An 11,187-nucleotide genomic window follows, 5' to 3' on the forward strand; every position below is an offset into this window, starting at 1 on the left:
AAGATGGGAAACAAGGGGACACGTGAGCATTCAAGGGCCGGGCTTAACCTCTGACAGCCTAAATTAAAGGCTTTAGAAAGAGCTAAGAGAAAACCAGTAAGTAGGGAGTTTGCTCAGGGACGAGTCATCAGCAGAAACAATTGGTAAAATAATGACATCATTTGCTAGGTCTGAAGTACAGAAATTTGCAGATTGAGGGCCCTCTGAGTGTGGGACACAATAAACAGAATAAATAAAAACAAAGGAACATGGAAGCACTGCATTGTGAAACTTCAGATCTTAGTTTTTCTTAAAGTTTTTAATTTTTTTTGGCCACAAAGCACAGCATATGGAATCTTAGTTCCCCAACCAGGGATTGAACCCATGCCCCCTGCACTGGACACTTTTCTGGAGTCTTTTTTGTTTAATTATTGTGACTGTGCTGGGTCTTCACTGCTGCACACGGGCTTTTCCTCGTTGCAGCGAACAGGGTCTAGCCTTCCTTACGGTGTGTGGGGTTCTCAGTGTGCTGGGTTCTCTTGTTGCTGAGCAAGCTCTCGGGTGCCTGGGCTTCAGCAGTTGCAGCACTGGGGCTCAGTAGTGGCAAATGAGCTTTGTTGCTCCATGGCATGTGAAATCTTCCTGGACCACGGATCAAACCCGTGTCCCCTGCATTGGCAGGCGGATTCTTCACCACTGGACCACCAGGGATGTCCCCAGAACATCTTAAAAACTTCCCGGGAGGAAAACACTCCCATTGCTTGTAAAGGATTAGAAATTAGAATGGCATGGATTTCTTCACAGCACTCCTAGGAGGGAGGAGAAAGGGAGCAGTGCCTTCAGAGTCCGAAGGAAGAGGCTTCGGACCTAGAATTCTATGCCCAGGCAAACTACAAATCAAGTGTGAGGGCAAAGTGAAGATATTCTCAGCTTTGCCATGTCCTTTAAAAATGATCTCCCAGACACCTCTCCTGGGCTTCACCGAAACAGGAGCGCGAATGCAAAAAGAACAAGACCGCAAGAGGACGGCAACACAGGGAGAGAGAAAGGGCTCCTTGGAGACGGGGGAGGGCGCCAGACAGGACCGCCTGCCCAGACTCGAGCCAGCTTCCCTCCCGGCCCACGGCCACTCACGGAGGCACCGCGGGTGCGACGGGAGCCGCAGCCGCAGGGACGGAAGGACGCTGCGCTCCCAGGGCAGCCCGATGGCCCTTTCAGCAGAAAGCATGCGCTTTCTAATCGCTGCAAGGCTGTGGGGGCGACTTGCCCGGGCCAGAATACTGCACGCTCGAGCGCGCTTCCCGCTCCCGGGGCCAGAGAGGCGGGCGGGGCTGGGACTCGTTCTCCACTCACTGTTCACCTTGCGCTTCGTACTTCAGCGTGTGGCTCCTGTGCATGTAGACACGCAGCCGTGCACACTCTCACCAGGGTCGTCGTCTCTCCCCGTCCGCCCTGCACCTCGGCTCCGCGGGCCACGGGCTCTGGCGCTGAAGGCGCTCGCTCGCGCACCGGCGGCAGGAAAGAGGCTCCTCCGCCTCCCGGCCGCCGTCCCCACGTCTCCTGAGGACCAGGGCACGGCCCGAACAGGCCAGTTGGCCGCCCGGATTCTCCCTCGGTGCGGACGCTCTCCCACACCGCCGGCACCGGTGGATAACACATCGACCGCTCCGCGCTGGCCCTCGCACTCCCGGCCGGCCCTCCGCCACCTTCCCGCGCGGTGGGCCAGACCTCGCGTCCCAACCCACCGGGCGCGCGCGCAGCGGAGCCAGGCCCACGCGGGGGGCGGGCCGGGCCGGAACTGCTCGCCCCGCCCCGCCCGCCCCTCGCCCCGCCCCTCTTCCCTTTCCTCTGGCCCGCCCCTCGCCCCTATCCTCTGACCCCGCCCCTCGCCCCGCCCCGCCCGCCCCTCGCCCCGCCCCCTCTTCCCTTTCCTCTGACCCCGCCCCTCTCCCCGTTCACCTCCGGCCCCGCCCCTCGCCCTTCCTCCTCCGGCCCCGCCCCGCCCCCTGCCCCGCCCCTCCCCTGGTCTCTTCTCGGTTCCGCGAACCTCCTAGCGGCGGGGACTCTCCGGAACCGCCCGGGACGGCGGCGATGCAGTCGCGGGGTCGTCAGGCGGAGGCCCCGGGCGGCGGCCCGCGGGTGCTGGTGGTGGGCGGCGGCATCGCGGGGCTGGGGGCGGCGCAGAGGCTCTGCGGCCACCCGGCCTTCTCTCACCTTCGGATTCTGGAGGCCACGGCCCGCGCCGGTGGCCGCATCCGCTCGGAGCACAGCTTCGGTAACAGCCTTTCCCGGAACCCCTTCCCGGAACCCCTTCCAGGAACCCAGCCGGTGCCTCCGGAGACCTGCTGTCCCCTGGCTCGGCCTACGTCCAGGGTTAGGCGTGCCGGAACCCTTATCCGGGCCCTTGAGCGAATCCCCGCTCTGCCCCACGTAATTACCGAAGTTCACTGCTCCCCGAAACTCAGCTGCCCGCAGTGAGCAGGGTTGGTCGCTGCGGCGGAGGGGAACCTTGACTACACTCTGGCGCTAGTTACGACCGCCGCAGGTATCCCCCCACACCACCACCTCCAGCCTCCAGGTTGCTCCTTGGCGCCTCTTCTGCCCCCAGGCCTTTCTCCAAGTATCCTTCCCAGACACGTGCAGGCCAGCCCCCCCTCAGGGGGTGTTCCCCTAAGCCAGGTCTGACGGGCCCTGCTGCCAGAGCCTGTGGTCCTCTGGGACCATGTGACCCTCTGGCTGATTTTCAGAGCATATCTGGGAAGGGCAGGGCTGAGTGTGGCAAGGGGAGGGACTCAGGGCAGAGAACCTCAAGGTGGCCTCTCCTACCGCTCCCAGGTGGTGTGGTGGAGGTAGGCGCTCACTGGATCCATGGGCCCTCCCAGGGCAACCCCGTCTTCCAGCTGGCTGCCAAATACGGGCTGCTTGGGGAGAAGGCCCTGTCCAAGGAGAACCAGCTGATTGAGACTGGGGGTCACGTGGGCCTGCCCTCTGTGTCCTACGGCAGCTCCGGGGTAAGTGTGAGCCTTGAGCTGGTGGCGGAGATGGCCAGTCTGTTCTACAGTCTCATAGACCAGACCAGGGAGTTCCTGCAGGCGGCTGAGACCAGCCCACCCAGCGTCGGGGAGTACCTCAAGGAGAAGATCCGTCAGCACATGGCCAGCTGGACAGAGGATGAGGAGACCAAGAAGCTCAAACTGGCCATCCTGAAGAACTTGTTCAACGTGGAGTGCTGTGTGAGCGGTACCCACAGCATGGACCTGGTAGCCCTCGCGCCTTTCGGGGAGTACACTGTGCTGCCAGGGTTGGACTGCACCTTTCCTGAGTATGTGCCTGCCCCACCCACTCACCCAGACAGACCCCTCTGTGCTTCCCCGGACCCCCTCCATGCACCCCTGGGGGTCCCAATCTGTACCTCAGGCCAAGCTTTGGGAGGCAGGGGATAGGTGAGAGGGACAGGGACTGTTTGTCTTCCTGTGTTAGGGAGATCAGTCATTTATTTCCATAGTTTTGATCACTTATGAAAAAGAAAAAAATTCTTCTCAAAAAAAAGTGATTAAAAGAAGGAAATGCATCTTGTAATGCCTTGCACCCCTCCAGGTTTAGGAGACCTCCTGCCTGTAAGCGCTGTGGGGGCTTGGACCTCAGAGATGGGCAGACAGGCCTGCTGTGTGTTGGAGTGGCTGTCCCCTCACGGGGCCCTCACGAGACCCTCCAGGACTGCCCTGCACAGGGAGGGCACTATGACGGGGAAGATGCCCAGAATGGGAGCCCTGGGCCAGTTGAGGAGGGACCTGCTTGCCACGAAAACCTGGGGAGCTCTGCTCCTGTAATCCTCCCGTGAGACCCCCTCCCTCCCTGCCCTCCTCCCTAGCTTAGTTGGGACCAGAGCCCCCTGCAGCTCCCTGATCTGGCGTGAGCTTGGAGGGCTTGTTGCAGAGCCTCGCCTCCAGGGCCTGGTCCTGATCACGGAACACCTCTGTTTTCCCCAGGGGCTACCAAGGACTCACAGACTGCATCATGGCCTCCTTGCCCAAGGACGTGATGGTTTTTGACAAACCCGTGAAGACCATTCACTGGAATGGGTCCTTTCAGGAAGCTTCCGCTCCTGGGGAGACATTTCCCGTGCTGGTGGAATGTGAGGATGGAGACTGCTTCCCAGCCCATCACGTGGTTGTCACTGTGCCCTTAGGTAAAGCCTGCTGTTCTGGTCGGCTCCTCCAGTTCTCATTCAGGCGCCCTGGCCTCTGGCTTTCTTCAGCCTCATTCACGCCGGGGCACTCGTTGGCTGCTAAGCTCGTGTTTTCATTCTGAGTGTGGGATAGAGTTGCTCGACTGTGCTTTGTAGCAATTGTATGCTTTGCAGTAAAGTTTCACAGGAAGAGAAAACACAGGTCAGCAGGTGAGCCGCTCCTTTTGGAGGAAACTCATGGAAAATGAGGAAAGGCAATTCATGGAGCCTCCTGGGGCTCACCATACTGCTTCCTTAGCAAGGTGGAGAGGGCAGAAAGCCAGGTCTTATGTTTCAGTCCCGGTGGTAATCGAGGAAGGAGCTGTGAACATAATCCTATTTAATTCCAGATCTGATGTTTTAGATCTAGCAGTAGGAGCTGGCAATCTGGTAAAAGATGGAGGTAACTGAAAGCAAGTCTGTGCCTGTTTATCTCATCTGCTTCTCTGGCATTTTGGGAAATCTCTGCCCTACCCCCTATTTGACAAATGATAACACAGAGAAGTCACTTAACTGCCCAAGTTCACAAAGCTAACGGGTACCAGCATGGCTGGAAGGTGAAGGGCAGGAGTCTCCCCTGTCCCGCCCCTGCCCTGTGGGCTGTGGCCGTGGATGCTGCCTGTCCCCTAGGGGAGGGTTGGGTGTGGATTGGCTTGCTCAGTGCCGGCTCCTTTTTCCCACGGTGGACTCTGCAGCACACGTTATTAGCACAGTGTTCTGCTACTCCTCCGTTTCCAAGTCAGCACAGACAGGTCTGTCACAGTCTGTGTTCTTTGACACGGATGGCCTTGTTCATGCACAGCTGTGGTGTGGGCTCACTGAGCCTGCTGTGGTCGGTCGATGCATCATTACAGCTGTGTCATCACCGTTCACAGGGAACCAGGCACCTGTCCCGCTGGTTCTTTATAGCTACACCATATTTTCTCATGTGTAGGTACCATTCATTTGGGAAAGGAAATGGCAACCCACTCCAGTGTTCTTGCCTAGAGAATGCTGTGGACAGAGGAGCCTGGTGGGCTGCTGTCCATAGGGTTGCATGGAGTCGGACATGACTGAAACGACTTAGCATGCATGCCTGCATTAGAGAAGGAAATGGCAACCCACTCCAGTATTCTTGCCTGGAGAATCCCAGGGATGGAGGAGCCTGGTGGGCTGCCGTCTATGGGGTCGCACAGAGTTGGACACGACTGAAGTGACTTAGCAGCAGTAGCAAGAGCAACAGGTACTGTTAATTAATACTGACACAAAGTTAGTTTTCACGTGTTCTGTTGCACAAAGTGTTGTACACACGTGTGTTTGGATACATATGTGTAGGACCAAGTCCAGTCCTGCAGGAACTGGTGGGCTGAAGCTCTACAGCGAGAGGGTGGCTGTGGGGAGACGGTCCCCTCCGCAGTGTTCATGGCTGGTGCCTTGTTTCCTGTCAGACTGTTGGTCTTTTTCTCATGAACTAGCGAGCTTGGCTTGTGCTGCGAATGTTTCCTCTCCTTTTGGTCTAACTTCGGGCTAAACACTGATCAGTTTTCCTGTGGTGAAGCCCGTGTGTTTCACTGTTCCTGCAAACAAACCCTGGGCAGCCTGAGCGGCAGCAGGCTCAGGCCTGGCCCACAGAGCGGTCTGGGGCGGGTCACTGATCCTGAGTGGCCAGGCATCCTCGGGGCCTGCCTGCCCCTCCACTGAGTGCTGGCTGTCGGGGCTCCGGCCTGCAGGAGCCTGCGTGGCTCCCAGACGCCTTTCTCTGACTCCTCTGACGGGCTCAGGGTCCATTCCTGTGGCTGTCGATTCCCATTTAAGAGACTGACATGGTGTAAGGTGTCCAATTTTGAATTTCAGGTTTTTTTAAGAAACATCTGGACACCTTCTTTGAGCCGCCACTGCCCACTGAGAAGGTGGAAGCGATCAGGAAAATAGGCTTTGGGACCAACAATAAAATCTTCCTGGAGTTTGAGGAGCCCTTCTGGGAGCCAGACTGCCAGCACATCCAGGTGGTGTGGGAGGACACGTCGCCCCTGGAGGACACCGCCCCCGAGCTGCAGGATGCCTGGTTCAAGAAGCTTATTGGCTTTTGGGTCCTGCCTTCCTTCCAGTACGTGTTCTTTCCAGGTTTCTCCGAGGAGGCCTGGGTGTGATGTCTCTGGGGGTCCAGCACTGTGCTGATTCTCCTCGAGGCGTTTCCGGAGGGTTTCAATGAGGGGGGACACCAGGGGCACCCTAAAGGGGCGAGACACACCCCCTGGGCCCACTGCCTGCAGGAACAGACGGAGGCCCACTATGTGCAGCTCGTCAGCCTCTCTCGGGACCTGGAGTGTGCAGTAAATACTTACAGTTGTTTTCCTTGTAAGAGACACACTTTGCTCATTTATGAGATATGTTTGCCGAGGACCAAGGGGTACTCACCCCGGCAGCCAAGCCGGGGTCCGCGTGGTGGGCCTGGTCCCTTCCGGCCCATCGTGGGTTTTTTTTTTCCATGCGGGGTTTTAGAAAGAGGAGTAGAAGGGTCAGGACTTGATACAGAGTTCCCAACTGTGCTAGGGACAGCTGCCCCCACTGGCCTTCGACAGTGGAGACAGCAGGAACCATCTTGGTGCCCTGAGAGTTCTGACCTTGCAGACCCCATGTCAAGGGACCCCGGGGCTTCGAGCCCACACCGGTGCAGCCGCTGGCCATGGCAGAGCCGGTCTGGGTGTGGCGGGCCTGGTCCAGCTCTGCTTCTCTCCGGCAGGGCCAGCCACGTGCTCTGTGGCTTCATCGCGGGGCTCGAGTCCGAGTTCATGGAGACACTGTCGGACGAGGACGTGCTCAGGTCTCTGACGCAGCTGCTCCGCAGGGTGACAGGTACTGACCGCAGGGGCCAGGCTGCTGCCTCCCACCCGAGCGGCTGGTCTGTGACAGGGGCCAGACCTCCCCCGGAGAGGAACTGGGTTCGGCCCTGAGTCTCTGGGGACAGTCCTTCCCATGTCAGCTGGCAGTAAGAGTTCTCCTCTCTGGAGGACTGAAATGGCTTTGCAAGCACTTCCCACTTCTCTTTTCTAAAAATCTGCCACCAAGATGGACGCAAATATCCGCAATCAGAGCTTTACAGACGAGACGCCGAGGCTCGGGAAAGGCCGCGTTGTGTGTCGGGATGCTGCTTTAGGGGCCCCCTGAGGGGATCTCTGTGGTCACACCCCCTGGGCTTGGCTCCCCAGCAGTGGTCTTGCTTTTAACTGCTTGGTCTTTACAGTGGGAGGCTCCTTGTGGACGGGTGGGCAGGCTGCTGGCTGACGTGTGCATCTCTTGGCCCAGGGAACCCCCGGCTCCCTGCGCCCAGGAGTGTGCTGAGGTCCTGCTGGCACAGTGCCCCGTACACCCGGGGCTCCTACAGCTACGTGGCCGTGGGCAGCTCTGGGGACGACATAGACCGGCTGGCCCAGCCCCTCCCTTCGGACGGCAGTGGGGCGCAGGTAGGAGGAAGCCGCTGGGCGAGGGCACCGGGGGTCCCACTGAGGGCCTGGGGCCAGGACAGGGCCCGCGAAGGCTGGGGCTGCCACTGCAGTCAGTGGGTTGGGACCCTGCGACTCAGAGTCCACTTTCTTTTGGAAACGTGTTATTCTAATCAGAATCATACATACCTGTATTTTGAAGTGTCAGAGCATTCCACAGTGATGGCTAACAAAATAGATAGAAACAAGAGATAGCCTTCTGGTGGGGGGCTGACCCTTCCCAGGCTGTACTTCAGGCTGGTTCTGATTGCTAAATAACACATTAAGCTACTGCCTTTTTAAAACTGGTTTTTAAAATTGAAGTTCAGTTGATTTACAATGTTGTGTTAGTTTCAAGCATCCAGCAAAGTGACTCAGCCACGTATACATCTGTATGTATTCTTTCTCAGAGTCTTTTCCATTATGGTACTACTTTTTACAAAGGGGCTTCCCTGGTGGCTCAGTGTAAAGAATCTACCTGCAATGCAGGAGACACGGGTTCAATCCCTGGGTCAGGAAGATCCCCTGGAGAAGGAAACAGCTATGCACTCCAGTATTCTTGCCTGGAGAATCCCATGGACAGAGGAGCCTGGTGGGTTACAGTCCATGGGGTCACAAAGAGTCAGACACAACTGAGTGACTAACACTTTCACTTTTTACAAAGCACTGAATTGTGGAAAACTTTCAACGCTATAAAGGTTGGCAGAACCTTTGGGTTCCTGTCTGCAGTTTCCCACCTGTCTGCTCCTGGTGTCTCCCTGCCCTCCTAACTCACCTGCTAGTAAGCATGTCCCACAGGTGATGTTTTATTTGCAGGTGTAAGATCGAGGACATGTCTTAAAATACATGACCACAGCACTGTTATGACCCCTTGGAATTCACACATCATCCAACATTCCCTGTTCAGTTTCTATGTGCCTCTCCCTCCCATGGCCACCTGATGCGAAGAGCTGACTCATTTGAAAAGACCCTGATGCTGGGAAAGATTGAGGGCAGGAGGAGAGGGGACGACAGAGGATGAGATGGTTGGATGGCATCACCGACTCGATGGACGTGGGTTTGGGTGGACTCCAGGAGTTGGTGATGGACAGGGAGGCCTGGCGTGCTGTGGTTCATGGGGTCGCAACGAGTCAGACACGACTGAGCGGCTGAACTGACTGACTCCCTCCCATGCCTCACAGCATGTGGGATCTTAGTTCCCAGACCAGGAATGGAACCCGGGCCCCCTGCATTGGAAGCACAGTCTTAACCACCTTACCACCAGGGAAGTCCTTCTAAGTGCTTTTTGATAACATTGCTTCTTGATGCTTCTCTTTCAGGAAGTGCTGATGGAATTCCGACCACAGCACATAAAGTTTTAGCTTTCTTCCACTCTGCCACCCAGTCCTCAGGCCTCTCCCCACCCTTCCAGGCGTGATGAAGTAATTTTGTTAAGACTGCTGTTTGCACACACCTTGTTTGATGTGGGCACTGTCCACACCTGAGCTGCGAGGGTGCCTCTTTTTGGTGGTGGAAGCAACCATTTCCCTGGGCTCCTGAATTCTGTAGGTGGGCACCGTGGGACAGCGGTTTCTGCCCATGAGTTCCAGGACCTCCGCTGGGAAGGTGGCTCGGCTGGGCTGGGTCACGCGAGGCTGCTTCTCTTACGCGTCTACCCTGAGCACAGCTGGCACATTGGCCAGAGCACCTGCCCGAGGCCTCGCTGAGCGGCCTGGGCTTCCTCACAGTGTGGCGGCCTCAGCATGGTCATGCCGCCCTGTGGTTGCCCGGGGCGTCCATGAGGCCTTCTGTGAGGGCAGCTGCCTCGCTCCAGTGAAGCTGGAAGGAGAAGAGGTCCCGCACTCAGGGCCTCAGAGCCCAGCCGTGCTGCCCTCCGGCATGTATTCAGTCATCTGGGATTCTCCTGAACTATCTCATCATGTTTTTTTCTTCCCCTTTTTCTTTTTCTGGATTTCTAGTTGAATGATGTACTTCTGAGCTGGCCCTAGAATTTTCTTATCTTTTCCCTGCTCATTTCACTCTCTGTTTTGGGCGATGTTCAGATTTTCTCCAGAACCGCGTGACGGGTCTTCCACTCTGTGATCGCATTGGATTCTGGGTGTGCTGGCTCTGAGGGGTCCTCGCTGTTGTTGCTCCTTCCCGTGGCAGCGGCCGGGTGCCCAGTTGCATCAGGGTGCTGGGTTAAAGCAGCAGCAAAGCACCACATATGCTTTCACTTCTGTAGCCAGGCGACAGGTGTGGGGCTGGCGGCCGAGGCCTGGCACCCAACTGACCCCCCGCTTCTTTCCAGCTCCAGGTACTGTTCGCAGGGGAAGCCACCCACCGGACGTTTTACTCCACCACGCACGGGGCCCTGCTGTCTGGCTGGAGGGAGGCTGACCGGCTCATGACGCTGTGGGACCCCCAGGCCCAGTGGCCTGAGCCCAGGCTCTGAGCCTGGCTCTGTGCTCCCAGTGCTGGGGTTGGGGAGGCTGGCCCTACCCTGTCCTGTGATGGATGAGGTTCAGGCGGGCTCGGGATGTTGTCACCGGGGGTCAGCTCCCTCATTTCTCAAGTTGCTGGATTCTGGTCAGAGCTGAGCGCAGTGTTCCTGGAGGAGGGAGACGTGGGACGCTGCCTCTGCCATCGTTGGTGGCGCATAAAGTGTGGAAAACAGCCTGTGTCGAGTCGTACTTAGGCCTCCGAGCTGCAGCCTGGGCCGCTCTGTCCTCGTCTTGCCCCAGCCCCGGTCACTGCAGGGCTCTGTGCCCCCAGCACACGGCCTGCCTCCCTCAGACATCCGGGACCCTGGGTGTGTTCCTGGGTCCCCGCGTTCTCATTGCAGTGGCAGCGGAGCTGGTGGGCCTCCCTGGTGTGAGTCCATGGACTCTTCACCAGGCACCGGCTGCCCTGTGGGCTGGGTGAGGGCCAGCGAGTGGGAGATGGGAGTTCACAGGGGATGGGGCACCCTGTTCTGATCTGCGGGCCCAGGGTTTTCTGGAGGAAGCGAACAGTGAGGCCTGAAGGGTACAAAGGAACGGGGTGCCCTGGGAAGTGTTGGCATAAACGTGGGAGCCCTTGGGGGGCCTGGGTGCTGTGCTCAGCTGCCCCCATCTCATTTCCCCGCATCCTTGAAGTGTCCCAGGGAAGCTGCTGCATGGCCTCTGTCTCACAGCCAAGGAAAGGTCAGAGACCTCAGGTGGGGTTGGCAAAGGCCAGTCTCACAGCTGCCACGGCAGAGTGTGGGCATCTTTCCAGGACTGTCCCCGGAGGTGGTACAGCTGGAGGCTGGCCTGCAGAGGGAAGCGGGGAGCTGCAGAGGCTGGGACTCCACACAGCACGCATGGGGCCCCCTGGCCTGGTGCCCACCTCGAGGTCAGTGGCTCCTGATCCTCCTCGGACCTCGGGCTGCATGGTGTGTCCTGCTTCGCGTGTGGGCCCTGGAGGAGTGTGTGCATGCCTGAAGAATCACCACTGGGCTCCTTTCCAGCCCCAAGTGGCCAGACTGTCAGCTGTGGTGCTGGCCATGCCCTCAGCCCA

At 58.2% G+C, this 11,187-nt stretch overlaps 1 protein-coding gene and 1 long non-coding RNA gene across 4 annotated transcripts; one reads left to right on the plus strand and one right to left on the minus strand.

Annotated features, from left to right (window-relative positions):
- Positions 1–279: 279 nt before the first annotated feature.
- On the minus strand, positions 280–1,765 carry LOC148776055 (uncharacterized). The gene is made up of 2 exons (XR_016038820.1): positions 1,340–1,765; positions 280–788 (listed from the first exon to the last, which is right to left on the minus strand). It is a non-coding gene; the product is annotated as an uncharacterized LOC148776055 (long non-coding RNA).
- A 230-nt stretch (positions 1,766–1,995) lies between these two features.
- Positions 1,996–10,345, plus strand: PAOX (polyamine oxidase). 3 transcript variants are annotated; one of them, XR_016038821.1, is made up of 8 exons: positions 1,996–2,254; positions 2,815–3,301; positions 3,969–4,168; positions 6,041–6,293; positions 6,930–7,042; positions 7,493–7,650; positions 8,988–9,216; positions 9,959–10,095. XR_016038821.1 is itself a non-coding variant. In XM_055424352.2 (7 exons), the coding sequence occupies exons 1-7, from the start codon at positions 2,071–2,073 to the stop codon at positions 10,100–10,102; spliced, it is 1,539 nt and encodes a 512-aa protein (XP_055280327.1). In that variant the 5' UTR covers positions 1,996–2,070; the 3' UTR covers positions 10,103–10,345. The 3 variants fall into 3 exon arrangements, 2 of the variants coding, with proteins under 2 accessions (XP_055280327.1, XP_088698580.1); XM_055424352.2 differs by lacking the exon at positions 8,988–9,216 and having other exon boundaries at positions 9,959–10,345; XM_088842454.1 differs by lacking the exons at positions 8,988–9,216; positions 9,959–10,095 and adding an exon at positions 8,113–8,976.
- Positions 10,346–11,187: the final 842 nt, after the last annotated feature.

Source organism: Moschus berezovskii, chromosome 12, assembly GCF_049115385.1.
Source record: "Moschus berezovskii isolate FMDL1 chromosome 12, NW_MosBer_1.0, whole genome shotgun sequence".
Classification (NCBI taxonomy): domain Eukaryota; kingdom Metazoa; phylum Chordata; class Mammalia; order Artiodactyla; family Moschidae; genus Moschus; species Moschus berezovskii.